The sequence below is a fragment of the Thermobia domestica genome, chromosome 8 (genome assembly GCF_964235325.1).
Source record: "Thermobia domestica chromosome 8, izTheDome1.hap1.1, whole genome shotgun sequence".
Lineage (NCBI taxonomy): Eukaryota > Metazoa > Arthropoda > Insecta > Zygentoma > Lepismatidae > Thermobia > Thermobia domestica.
This window is the reverse complement of record NC_137461.1, coordinates 31,240,138-31,255,394: the sequence shown is the minus strand read 5'-3', so window position 1 is coordinate 31,255,394 and position 15,257 is coordinate 31,240,138. Positions and strand designations below refer to the sequence as shown.

The 15,257-nt window shown below is 35.4% G+C and overlaps 1 protein-coding gene across 2 annotated transcripts in view; it reads left to right on the top strand.

Annotated features, from left to right (window-relative positions):
- Nucleotides 1-15,257, top strand: part of LOC145692827 (uncharacterized) — a 56,775-nt gene that overhangs the window by 28,566 nt on the left and 12,952 nt on the right. For both annotated transcript variants that reach the window (XM_081768324.1, XM_081768325.1), the window contains exons 5-6: nucleotides 9,617-9,888; nucleotides 13,712-14,032. In XM_081768324.1, coding sequence (XP_081624450.1) covers nucleotides 9,617-9,888; nucleotides 13,712-14,032 — 593 coding nt within the window. The remainder of the gene's footprint in view (nucleotides 1-9,616; nucleotides 9,889-13,711; nucleotides 14,033-15,257) is intronic.

Below are 15,257 nucleotides of genomic sequence, written 5' to 3'. Positions count from 1 at the left end.
CGAAACTGCGTAGGATCGAAACTGCGTACGGTCGAAACTGCGTAGCGTCGAAACTGCGTACGATCGAAACTGCGTAGGATCGAAACAGGTTTTGAGCTGAATTTTTCGATCGTACGCAGTTTCGATGCTACGCAGTTTCGATCCTACGCCGCATTCCCCCAACAGACAGTACTTATATTAGGTTATTTATCGACATAGTTTCTATATCGGTTGAGGTTTATCGACATAGTTTCCATATCGGTTGAGGTTATTTATCGACATAGTTTCCATATCGGTTGAGGTTATTTATCGACATAGTTTCCATATCGGTTGAGGTTATTTATCGACATAGTTTCCATATCGGTTGAGGTTATTTATCGACATAGTTTCCATATCGGTTGAGGTTATTTATCGACATAGTTTCCATATCGGTTGAGGTTATTTATCGACATAGTTTCCATATCGGTTGAGGTTATATATCGACATAGTTTCCATATCGGTTGAGGTTATTTATCGACATAATTTCCATATCGGTTGAGATTACTTTTCGACATAGTCTCCATATCGGTTGAGGCACTTGTCGCATCGTGGGATGAATTTGAAGATTCCCTCCTGGTAAAAAAAAAATCTATCCTTGCGTGTTCAGCCACACTATCATGAAGTATTTCCCTTCCCCGCCTGAAGCAAAGCGACGGTCTCCTAGGTGCTCCTTCAAGTGTAGTCCTTCCTACTCTGCCATCAGATGACGTAACATGATCTCTCTGTTATCCTGAATCAGCTCTTCGACGCGGACTCTGTTCAAATCTGTTGATGCCGTGCTAAGTTGGCCGCTGCGCTCCTCGTCGGTGACTTTTTCTCTATCAGCCGCAAACTTTGGACATCATTGTGCGACATGCTGATGAGACATTATAGTCCCTCCGCAAACCTCTACCAGCTGCTGGTGGATTTCAGCCATGGTTACAAGTTTCGCTCACAGAAATCGAATAACTCAGCGGACTTCTTCGCGAGACCAGTTTTTCAAACGCGTCGCCATTTTGTGTTTACCTACAGCTAGCGCCGTAGATGGCTGAAACTCTGCACAGTTGCCAACTCCATGTATTAAAATTACCGGAAACTTCTAATTCCTCTATAACAGATGAAAGTCCAGAAATATCGGGCTTGTAACCTTAATTTCTGATCCTACCTCGTATTGTTGAGCTGAATAAAATTATATACGTGAGTGTAACCTCATGCGTAATTTGTTGAGAAAATGGAAGAAAAACAATCAATTAGTAAACCTAAAATTAAGGAGACCCTACAAGTAGAAATGTCGCTTATACTTGCCCCCCCCCCTTGGAAACCATAACATGGGCGCCCTTGCACACAGTAAATATTTTATTTTGTATCAATAAATATAGTTCCACAGATTTCGTAACATTAGTATGTTTCTTTCTCAGGACATTAAGATATAATTTTACCTTTTAAACTTTTGGTGAACAATCTTTTGATAATTTCATTAAAACAATTCATACTAATAAAGTTTACGGATGAAGCACTGTCCACTAATTCATATTTCATTAAACCCGAAATTTTACATGAATAAAAACCACATGAGCTGAATTATAATTGCTTACATTACAATGAAAAGGATTAATATTTGATTGATCACAGTAGCGTGCTAATTGCAAATCCGAGTTACATTAAAACACCTACGTGCTTCAAGTCTTTTGGTTCTTAATGGTAGTTTCCTTGTCATTCACTCTAACAATGAGCGTTACCATCCTTCATCACTACAAAACTTTTCTTCTCTTACTCATTAAGCAGGAAGTTGTTATTTGCTGTGCAAACTTTCTGCAGTTTTTATGAGGTTTACAAAGGCAAACATTTCACCACGAATACTTTCTTTCTTCATTTCAGTCAAAACTGTCAATAACACTTAAGCATACTAAAAGTGTGGGAATGCTTTCTTTAGAGAAACACATTATTTAGACAACACTGGAAGTCCTTCATATATATATATATATATATATATATATATATATATATATATATATATATATATATATATACAGTGGCGTATTTACGATTTTATTTCGGGAGGGGCTTTGCTAACTTTCGGGGGGGGCTTTGCCTGGAAATGTGAAAATTCTGCAAGATATTTCATTTACTTTACTATACTAAGTAAGATTTCGAGGGGGGCTTAAGCCCGGAAGCCACCCCCCTAAATACGCCACTGTATATATATATATATATATATATATATATATATATATATATATATATATATATATATATATATATATATATATATATATATATAACTCCCAATACTATCCAATTAATTAATAAAATAGAATAGGTTGTTACGCAGGTCGAAAATCGTTTCAATTTTAGATAAAACATCTAAGCATCTTTGAATAATCATTTAATACAGTGATGGTCAAATGATGGGTCGTGGTCGGCATCCGATCAAGTATATAAAAATGAAAAACGTGTATGACTTGTTTTTTTGTTTTTTTAATCTTCATGTAAGTATAACAGGAAGTGTGTAGTTGGCCATCATAATTACTCGTATGCCTGAATCGAGAATTGGGTCTTCACTGTAAAAAACAAATATTTCTTTTAATGTTTCTGGATACCAAGCTTATTCTGCAGAGTAAAGCTAATAGTACCGGTTGACTTCCACACAAATGTAGATTTCATAGATTTGCTTAAAAAAAAAAAAGGTCGTAGCTGAAAATTTAATTGGCTTAGGGACACAATACACATAATAAAACGCACATTCAAGAAAGCGTCACCTAAAAGTTAATTGGAGGTTCCCATGCTGTGCCGTGATCCACGAAGTTTATTTTCAGGCTTTGTTATTCGAAATTCATTGGGTTGTGTTTTTCCTCTTAATTCACACATGGCGTGCCGCACCTGTGCCCCGACAGGGCGCACTAAAGAGAAACCAGCTTGGTCGTGGCTTGTGGAACGTGATCGTTCGGCTTTGTTCGGAACACACGAAGCGACACGAAGTTGACCAGAACCAAGGGAAATGTGTAGAAAGGAGTAGCAACATGGTATGTGCGAATAGTTGCGGCCGGGACACAGACGGAGCAGGGCAGGAGAATACCATGGGCACGGCTCACTATGTTGGAATTAACCATGAGGGAACAAAGGGAATAGTTTGTTGCGGTCCATTTTTCTTGTAAACGAACGGAAATTTTAACTGTTTAATTTACTGATCAAATTCTGACTTATGTACTTTGAATATTTTTAAATGTAATCTAGTCTATATAAAATTACATTTATAAATTTCTCTCCATACTTTTTTTATTAAGGAGTTTGTTTTACCAATAAAAGGTTCTTTATATGTATATCGACCCTGTATGTCCATCCGAGAGACAAAAAAAAATCTCAATTTGACATGGTTGGATTCGATTTGATTTCATTTGATTTGATTTAATTGGATTGGATTTGATTGGATTGGATTGGATGGGATTTGGATTGGATTGAATTTGATTTGATTTGATTGGAATTGGAATTGATTTTTAGTTTACTGTCCGTTTTAGCAGCAAGGCTATTTGAAACGTGGACCTATAGTTTAACGTGCAATTTGAACTACATCAGCTCCGGCGGGAATCGAACCCGGGGCTCCAACGCCAAAAGTGCGAACGCTAACCGTTTAGTCATGAGGGAGCCAATAAAACACTATTGACAACCATCAATTTTGGCCAGGATGTAGGGGTCGAAATTTCGGGATCAAGATTATTGATCCATTCACTGGAAGTGATAGAAACCAACCATTTCCGGTTTTAACATTGATCCGTACAAACCAAAAGTGGTGATAAGATAGCGACAAGCGGCATCCTGCGATTCATTAAGCGTCCCAAGATACATTTTTATCTCCCTCCTTAACTATCTACGAAAACCTCAATCGATGGAAATTCAGTACAACTTCCGGTTTCAATATTCATCTATTTAGAGTAAAAATGATAAAAGATAGCACGAAGTGGGTTTCTTTTTCTAAATTCTTATAGCGTTTTAAGAATAGGACCCATCTTCTCTTTCAGTCATCAATTCAAACCGGAAGTAGCAGAAATAAACCACTTCTGTTTTGAATGTTGATTGTAATAGATAGCAAGAGGCGGTTTTCTGTAATCAATTAAATTTCCCAAGAAGAAACTCTCCATGTTATTTAAAAATAGACCTTTTTTGAACCTATAATCTTATGTTTTAGGTACTTGGAATTAAAGAAAAAACGAAAATTAAAGAAAAAAGTTCGATATGCTTGTACTTTTTTTTGTAGGATTATTTATCAAAACCACTAAAAATAAAAATAAAAATCGCAACTTTAGAGTGATTTTATGAGAAACTGAAAAATGTTTCCTGTGTTATTTATGTAGAACATCATCTGCTCCCCAAAATGTTTAGGCACTTCGGGCAGGATTAGAATGATGAATTTTGGCCTGATTGTACCCTTCTAGGACTAACCCACAGGAAAATTGCTAACACCGAATATTTTTAATTTTTAGTGGGTCTAAAGTGGGGATGCAGAAATTCCCCTTGTTATTTAAGTGAGCGTTTCCTTGGAATACAAAATCATGTATTTATGGTAGCTGAAATACGACAAGAAACTTGAAATTAGGTAAAATGCGAGGCCGTAGGCCGAGCAAACGGAGGATTTGGAAGATGAAGCCCAAGCTGGCCAAATTCAATAAATATTAAGAGCAAATACACGAAATTTACTCTTGACACAAAGGCTGATACATAAGAGATGCAAAGCCGTAAACCGAGCAACGCAGGAGGTAGGGGGCGGGAACCCAATAGTCTTTATTCAAACCGTAAGTCATAGAGATCTACAGCCAGTCTGGTTTCAATAATAACTTAAAAAAAACGACATACAAAGTAAATTCCTTCACTAGTGTACACATAGCATTGCTGTTTGTATTACATAAGACATAATTTTGACCAAACAAGGGGCATTTAAATAGTTTTGTAGAACAAATCTATAAAATCAAAACATTAAAGTAACAGTTGATTAAAATAATAGAATATATTTCGTCATATAAATATCCAAATGACTAAGGAAAACAAAATCTGGTGCAGATACTCATCATTGGTAAAAGAAAAATGTTTCTTTTTTTTCTAGAAATTTAAAAATTATCTTTTATTCGTGGACACGTCCACGGTAGAGGAGTCTGCTACGACAAAGTCAGTGTAATTCCGCCATTAACCCCTTCCGTTCCAGTGACATCCATGTAGATGTCATAAAATACTTGTTACAAAATATCAATGTCATCCATGGAAATGTAATGAAAGCGTACAGCGATATATCCCTATATATCCCTATTAATATCCCTATATATCCCTATTATAATTAATCTGTACCTATATTATCAACATTGATCAGAGGCGCAATAATTAAGCATATAGCTTATATATAATTAAAAGAAAGAACGCTGTTATTGACAGGACATGTTGTCATGAGTAAGATTATTAGTTTGTTATTGATAGAACATGTTGTTAGTGACAAGATTATTAGTTGCTATGGAAAAGCTCATTACGCAGGAAAACGCACGAAATTGGAAGATATGTACAAAAGCTATGGTTGCTGTTGATATTTAATGTACGTAAAAAAAACAGAAGAATAAATCAACGATATCTGGATGCAATTTATGGTTAGTGATTAATAGTTGGTATATTTATTATAATGACATAGTGATTTTAAGATACGTAAAACGAGTCAGGGCTAAAGCGAAGTGTTTATATATATATATTTCGTTTTATCTGGTGCCGAAGACACGGGACTATACTATACTATTTAGTTCCGAAGAATAGTAAGAACTGAGTTTATGTGCATACGTATATATACCTTTTTATGAGTTTCACTATTTTGAGAAGTGGGAAGAGAATACAAAGAATTGCTAATATGCAGGATTCCGAGATTGAAGAAGTACCCAGTATTTCAAATGAAACCATATCTGGAAATGCCGTAACTCTGTCTGAACATTCCTATTCTAATCTTATTGATATGTTTAGTCGACTACTAGATGAAAAGCTAGAACAGAAATTTGATCAACAACAAAAATTGTACGATGAAAAGCTAGGACAGAAATTTGATCAGCAACAAACTAAATTTGACCAACAACAAAAATTGTACGATGAAAAGCTAGAACAGATACTAGCGCAGCATAAATCTCTTGCAGATAAAGTACAAGGTGTGCAAGAAAATTTTGATCGCTTGCAGTACAATTTGAAAGAAAATTTGCAAGTATTAGCTGATGAAGTTACCATCAAAATTACAAATGATATGACGCGAGAAGTTGATACTAGGTTTCAACAATTTAGTAACAAATGGCAAGATAGACAGGATCAACTAGCTCTAGAAACAGAGTCGATAAAGAAAGCCGTTGAAGCCGTGGAATCGACGACAGCCCAACAAAAAAATCAGATAGTGAATATTACTGCCCAGGTCAATTCACATAGCATACTGATATCCAACTTACAAGAGGGAATCAGATCGTTACAAGAGAGGGAATGTGACTACAATGATCCTATGTATAAGGAGGCTTTGAGTACTCCCAATCAACAGGAAACAATGCATCATCAACAGGAAACATTGCATAACTGCCCGAGAACTCCATTAATAGAAACTGACGGGATATCTTCTTCTAAGAGTTCTACTGATGATGGTTTAGTTGTAGAAAACCACAGTAGGCGATTCCAAAGTCCAGATCGCAAAAGAAGAAAGGAGATAAATAAGTGCGAAAGGGTTCCAGACCATTATCAACGCCAACAAAAACATGACTATAGTAAAATAAACGTTAAGGTCAGTGAAATTAAGGCCATGACTAAATTCAGCGGTAAGTGTGACGAAACCGCAAGCTCGTTCTTAGAAAAATTTGAAGCAGAGTGCGAGATTATGGGTGTAGATCAATCTAAATTTATGAAGTTGTTACCGCATCTGTTACTTCCTCCTTGTTCCTTGTGGTTTAAAGCTATTCGCGACCATATAAAATCCTACGAAGAATTTAAACGGGCCTTGTTGGCTAATTACGAAAATGATTTCTTGTTAGCTAACCGTGATGCGATGGTGCGAACTCGACACTATTCACCTCGGGTCGATAAATCTCTTACGGATTTTACAATCAATGCATATAATGAACTTAAACTCGTCAATCCGTTTCAGCCCGAATCCAGAATAATCGCTTCCGTACGCATTTTATTGCCGTATAAATTACAACAGATTCTGTTGTCTGCTCAATGCGTAAACTTCAATCATCTGATAATTTTAGTCCAGAACTTCGAGAATCAATTCCCGAACCCTAGCGGAAGTAATCGTAATCCACCCAATCCAATTCCTGTCAGAAACCTGAATATAACTAATGAAAATACCGAAAATCTTCGCAGCGATGAGAGGTCACGTGACAATACTGGCATTGGAATTAGTGAAAGATCTATTATACGTACTGGAACTGGAGCTAATGGAAGATTCAATTCTAGCGGTAGAAATGGAACGAATTATAATAATCCGAGGAACAGTTGGACGAACGGAAGAAACTTTCGTGGAAGACGTAATTACAGTAACAATGTCATGCATACCAGTGTGACCCAAAACAGATTCAATTGGAGATCTCGAGATGGCAGGAACTGTCGGAATAGGACCGAAGTAATAAGTGAAACAGGAAATGGATCAAGAGAAAATAACCAAGATTGTGGTGTTCAATGTACTTTAATTGACCCATTTGTTAATCATAATTTAAACTAAAACCCGCTGATATGGTTGGGGTTAATCCCATACCAGCCGAAGGTTCCCACGGTTATTCAACGCAAAATTCGTCTATTAATTTATTTGTGAATAATATTGATGATAAATATAATTTAGATATGAAAAGCTGGAGCAGGTAAACGGCTAAAGCTGGTTAAAATTTCAACCCTGATATGTTAACTAAATTAAACTTGGATAACAATTCTTAATTTATTCTCTCAGATGTTACGAGTTGTGTTGTGAATACTTCATTTGGACTTTATATTTGAGCAACATGTTATGATGTGATTAATTTATCTTATCTTTGTATTAACTTTGAATGTTATGTTTACCTTTATTTTACTTTACATGTTCAAAAGAGATTTGATTATGTTAACTTGAAATCCATGACATTGATTTTAAATTGAAGCTTTTAAACGTAATTATTGCCTTCTGATCTTGTTGTTGTTTTGATAAGATGACGATCTTAATTATAAATAATGTTGTTTGTATATGGATGTTATCGTTCAATGTAAAAGAGGAACAACTAACTAGTAACTCTGCGTAAGTCATCAATTAGTTATAATTTTGAATAGATCCATAAATGATATTTGTAATGAATCGACGTTTTATGATATGTAATTAGTAATAAAAGAAAAATGTTATTATAAATGAATTGATATATATATATATATGGAGAAAGAAGAGAAAAGAAAAATATTTATATTGATGTAATAATAATAATTAATACGAGGATTGATGTAATAATAATTAGTACGAGGGCTATTCAAAAAGTGAATGTTTTGAAAATATCCAGGGTTCTTTCCTTCACTGTAATACTGTTACGGAATTCCCGTTCTGGGCGACATTTACAGCGATATATCCCTATATATCCCTATTAATATCCCTATATATCCCTATTATAATTAATCTGTACCTATATTATCAACATTGATCAGAGGCGCAATAATTAAGCATATAGCTTATATATAATTAAAAGAAAGAACGCTGTTATTGACAGGACATGTTGTCATGAGTAAGATTATTAGTTTGTTATTGATAGAACATGTTGTTAGTGACAAGATTATTAGTTGCTATGGAAAAGCTCATTACGCAGGAAAACGCACGAAATTGGAAGATATGTACAAAAGCTATGGTTGCTGTTGATATTTAATGTACGTAAAAAAAACAGAAGAATAAATCAACGATATCTGGATGCAATTTATGGTTAGTGATTAATAGTTGGTATATTTATTATAATGACATAGTGATTTTAAGATACGTAAAACGAGTCAGGGCTAAAGCGAAGTGTTTATATATATATTTCGTTTTAAGCGTATCCTTTACTAAGGGTCGTATTATTTCTGGAGTTCATGATTTTTTTAGCGGACGCAAGGAACGAGTTAGTTCGTTGGTTCTACTATTTCTTCTTAGGTGACAGCACCTTACTCATTTCCGGTCAGTGTTGCCAACATGAAGCAGCATAAAATCCCTTCTGAACATCAACATTTCCTTTTTCAGCCCAAATATTCAACAATGCAATTTTTTATCAGTAATGTGAATGCTGTCCTCGGGCATGCATGTGCATGCATGCTCGCGTAGTGTGTGTGCGTATAATTTATCCAAAAGGAACAGGTATATATATATATATATATATATATATATATATATATATAGTATATGTATGCATGTGTGTGTGTGTGTGCAAGCGCGTGCGGTTGTAAATGAAATCATATCAATATAGTTTATACAATAACTCTTCCCTATATAAGTGTCTAGACAGTCTTTTAACACTAATTGAAAACCTGGTATTACAGCACGCACACAGGAAAATTATACCTGGAACGCAAGGAGTTAAGGTTAAGTCGAAATAAATTTCAATACCTAAATATTTTATTTAATTTCTCTTCTTTGTTTGTTTTTCAGGTAATGTTGATCTACAATTTGCAGTTAACATACCATCAGAACTTGTACCTTTTAGAGACATAACATTTATAACAAACCCAAATCTTGTTCTCAAGTACTTGAATACAACATTAGTTGCACAACGAAGTGTAGAAGTTAGTTTGAACTGTATAGTTGGAGATACTAGTCAACAGTTGGCTTACCTCGTAAAAGATGGAGTGTACTTAGATTCTCGATCGACCTTTCAGCTTACTTCCAACGGATTATTACAAGGAAACACCATAGATGATTCTGTAAGTTTTCATTATTTGAATATTTATTTTTATTATTCTCTGTGTTCTAATGGCAGGTAATGACTAAGGCTACAACATTATCAGAGTGTGAAATCGGGACTTCTTTTTAAACTTTCCAACTTTATTTTACCTTTTATAACAAGCAGTATGTTACTTTCTGGTGCTTTCATCACTGATAGTTTTCCCCGCTGGGCTAATGGCTTGCCTGTGTTCGATTCCCGGTGGGATACCACAATCAATCACTTTCATTAATCATTCGTTTTCTACAGCCTACAGGACATAAACGTAGGACGTTAAACTAAAATATCATATCACTGCATTTCATTTCACCACTGGTTATTGCTGCAAGGTGACCAGACGTCCCGTTTTAGCCGGGACAGTCCCTTTTTTTCACCGTTGTCCCGTTTTTATCTGATCCTTAAACGGGACGCCTAAATGTCCCATTTTTAAGCAAAAATGACCCAGGTATCAAGTAATTATTATTCAAAATATAAATGGTCAATGCAAATTCTACACTCTTCTGTACCAGCACTCATTGGGAAGGTTCAGCTGAGTCTGGAACTTCTGAATGTTCACATGGAAATTGAGTATTCTGTGCTTCAAGTGGAAATTGAGTTGGAATTCTGAGTGTTCAAGTAGTTAAAAGTATTGTTGGGTTGTACATAAGTTAGAAACGGTGTATTATCATTCTTACTTGCATATTTTGTAAATTGAAAACACTGCTGAGTCCCAAAATGCAATGTGGAAGTCAGATATATATAAGCCCCCCCCCCCCCCGGTCGCCGATTCGTATGCGTCCCGTTTTTGAAAGTAATAGTTCTGGTCACCTTGTATTGCTGGGTACTTCAATTTTGCATACTGGACCCAAAAAAAAAAAAAAACACGAACCAGAGAAATTAACCTACCGTGATCACAAGATGAAGATTGTGCAGAACTGAGAAAAATAAAATGCAGCAATAATTTCTCTTTTATTGCTACCAGCCTATCAGGTTTTATATCTTTTTTGACAACAATCACCAGCAATAAGGCTACTCACAAAGGATTTCGTGGTATGTGCTGCGAACACCTTGTTGTCTTTCAGAACCAGTGGCGTATTTAGGGGGGGCTTCCAGGGCTTAAGCCCCCCCCCCGAAATCTTGCTTACTATAGTAAAGTATATGAAATATCTTGCAGAATTTTCACATTTTCAGGCAAAGCCCCCCCCCCCGAAAGTTAGCAAAGCCCCCCCGAAACAAAATCGTAAATACGCCACTGCTCAGAACTATTGTTGTGGTTTACAAATACAATAAACAATATGTAACTTCCTTCACGTTGACTCTGGAATTATTATTTAAATAATAATTAATATTTTTCTGACCAGAGTGTGAAAATTATAATATTTCGTAACAGTTTTCATAACGTAACGTTATTTTCCGAGACGTTAATATGTATGTTCATTTAATGTAGGTAATAGAGACATCATAATATTATATCTTTTATATACAATTCTTGTTCATTATATAATTTTTAATTTTTAATATAACAATAAATTTTTAATATATACGCGAACCGTTGGGATGCAGTCCTGCAGACGGTAAGGGGCCAGATGGTATGACCCTAATAACGTGGAAGAAAGGAAAAGCACTTCTATGAGTACCAGAGTTGGCGTGAAAGTTTAGAAAGAGCCACTTCAGGTAATTCAGCACCTACCTTTCAAAAGTTGTAGGTCTTCTAATGGTGAATGGGATGCTTGATCACATTTAAGCCAAGTGTAAACATATAGTCGTATCAGAAAGTGCATATTCTCCGAAGACCCGTTTCTATTTGCTTCGTTAAACGAAATTGTTGGCAAAAGAGAAATACTTTTAAATAGTAGCTTGCTTTTCCGATCCACCTTACATGGTGAATTGCTCCAGGCAAACGAAAGAAAACTCCTCAATGAGGTATGCCACCCAAGAATATGATGGTCAGTTCTATGAATTCCCTGTAATCTTCTTTGCAGTGTTCTGCTTCTACAAGTTTGATAGCAAAATTCAACACTCCATTTCCTACATCTGAAATATTGTTCCTTACATCATCATCAATTTCTGGAATAAAGTTAGTGCAATCTATTCTAGATCACTCGTTCTGAAAACATTTCAATAGGAGAACATCCGGTCCAGATGCAAACGAAACATAACACTTATCAAATACACATTTTAAAACTAATTCATAACTGTGGTGTCTATAAGAAAGGTATAAAAGGTTATTTTGGAGCTACTGCTCTAGCAGAATGCAAGCACCGATGACATGACCCATATTGCAGGGAGTAGTGTCACAAAAAAATGCCTGCACGAACTTTACCAAGTTCCATTCTTCAACCGAATCTACTATAGTAGAAGCAGTATGTTCTTCTCTTGATGACGACAAAATGGGAACACCAATTAGCCTCTCATGACCATCTCATGTAATAATTATTGATAACCTGTCGGCAGTCTCTCTGCCAGTCAAATTCGGTAGTAGTTTTACGTCCCAATGCACAACTAACGCACTTGATGCACTCTGAAATCGTTTATTGTGGTTCTGTGTGTTCTATGGGTTTTGTCTCAGCATCGGTGAATGGAAGACCCCTTTACATTATGGCCTAATGCTTCTGCCGTCGCTGTCAGAATATGTATTGCTGATCTATCAGTGACCTTTTATCGATTAAGAGCAACACCAGTCTTTGAGTAATAAAATTAGTTTTTCCCCCTTTTATATCTGTTGGACGGTCCGGGCACACACGCATCCATATTTACATTTTCTCTAACATTCTTGGGTTTTCCTTTTCATTATTTGAACTGCTTCATGTCTTTGGGTGTATAAAGTTCAAACAAATCATTTTCAGAAGTGCTTTTCTTTCGCGTTCCTCTTTCTTTTGAAACCGTGCATATCCCTTTCGTTCTTTTCACGCCAATCTCATGTCTGTACTTTTAGTAGTGTAAGAATTATTACCTCTGAAAAGGAGAAACCTTTTCACAGGTAATAATTCTTACACGACTAAAGCTGTCTTTAAAATAGTGCAAGATTTGAGCTTTAGGTAAAACGATATGTCACATGACCATCTTTCTATTTGAAAATGAATCCAAAATCTTTGGCCTGAATGAATCTTTGGCCTGAATCCAAAATGGCGGATTTCAAGATGGCCGCAACAATAGTACTATACAAAATTACGTATGTTTCTTCCTCTATTTCTATTATCCAGGGTATCTTCGCATTACCTTTAGCCGTTTCTAAATTACCTGAGTTTATTCCAGATTTTTCCCATATAATATGTACTGTAATCGGATTCAAAATTTTAGGTCTCTTGGGGCACCATTTAATATTATTCAATGAAGCTATTTTTTCTCCTGGCTTAATTTAGTCCCATATGGAACCATTTTAGGGGGTGAGACCAGCCCGATCTGAAAATTGATATTTATGGACCACCCTAATATATGTGTGTGTGTGTGTGTGTGTGTGATGTGTGTGTGTGTAACCAAATCTATGGCCTATGGAACTCGGGGGTTCAATGCCTCGTTTACAAAAGCTTTTCCCTGACTTCTATCCTTAGCCAATTGAGTTGAGTTGATTTTGAGTTTTACGTCCCGTTCAGCAGCGAGGCTATATGAGACGTGGACCTACTGATTAACGTGGAATCCGAACCACATGAGCTCCCACCGGGAATCGAACCCGGGTCTCCCACGCCAAAGGCGCGTACGCTAACCGCTTAGCCACGAAGGAGCTCCCCTTAGCCCATTGGATCCAGTATATATATATTTATACTCGTAAGAGTATTACGAGCTTTTATGTACAGAAATTAAACTAATAGGTAATTTCTTTTCAGGACTCATACAACCTAACGGTGGGTACATATTGGTGTGAAACATGGCCTTCGGGAGAAGATAAAGTGAAAATATCAAACAAAGTAATGTTTCTACCAGAATCACACAACACGTTTTTATACACAGAATTCATTGAAAGAAATGAAAGTGTTTCTCTTATTCTAAATGACATGAATAACCACGAAAGAAAAACATTTTTGATTAAATTGCTTAAAACAAAGAATTTCCTTGACAATGGTACCTGGCAGTTTTTAGGAGCTACCAACGTAAGAGGAGGAACACAAATTGATATTTTGAAGTTTAAAGATACAACTTCTGACTGGGTAAGTTTAAACATTGTTCTATATCTTGATAATTACAAAGAATCAACTTATTATTATTATTTTAAAAGGGTTAGGATATACACTTGAAAATTTGAGACCGTAACGTGAATAACACCGCTTAACTCTTATCATTTCGGTTGAGCGAACTTATTTAAAATGTAACTGTTAATAGATACTACAATATAAACACACTAAAGTACCGTACAACAATAACAGATTATCAGAAAAATACTCGTATCTTGAAAATCTCGTATCCAGAATCGAATTTTCCCATAGAAAGTAACGGAGATCCCATTAATACAGCGTTATCGAAATACAATATTCTCTGGATCAGTGATCGCCAAACCGTCGATTACTAACTACTTGTAGCTCACGGAACCTTGATTCTGCCATTGAGCTGGCGCTAACGAGAGGGGACGATGACGTCAACAACTGCTTGTTTCTCGCGCGCAACTGCCATTGTCAACCTCATCTCACAGTTGATTGTAGACGCATGGGGTTGGTGCAAGTTTTGTTTTTCGTGTGTATATTAGACATTTGCTAAAAGTTATGTTTCTCGTGTGTATATTAGACATTTGCTAAAAGTTATGTTTTTCGTGTGTATATTAGGCATTTGCTAAAAGTTATGTTTTTCGTATGTATATTAGACATTTTCTAAAAGTTATGTTTTTCGTGTATATATTAGACATTTGCTAAAAGTTATATTTTTCGTGTGTATATTAGACATTTACTAAGGTGAATTGTCTGATTTCATATTTAATAGAAATGTAAGTTTATAGGCAATAAAAAAATGTAAGTTTTTTTTCTTTTTTAAAAAAATGGTAGTTCTTTTGGTTGGTAGCTCACAGTAGAATTTAAAAATGGTACTGTAGCTCAGAAACTTTACAAGTTTGGCGACTACTGCTCTAGGTATACTCATGTCCAAAATTATTGTCGCATATTTATAAATATGTTGTTGTAGGAATATAATTTGATAACGAATTCGCCCCGTATTTGTTATAATGTTAGTATGTATGTAATCGATAAAGGCATGTATGTGGCAAATTTCGTGTTAAAAGAGTAGTAAATAAGAACAATAAAACGAAAATAAAACTTTCTTGTTTATTTAGCAACATTTTGTTTTACTCATTTTAATTTTCGTATTTATAATTCTTTTCCTATGAAATTTATCACAAATATACATTTCCCGCCTGCAAAATCATTATCAATTTATATTCTTACAAGA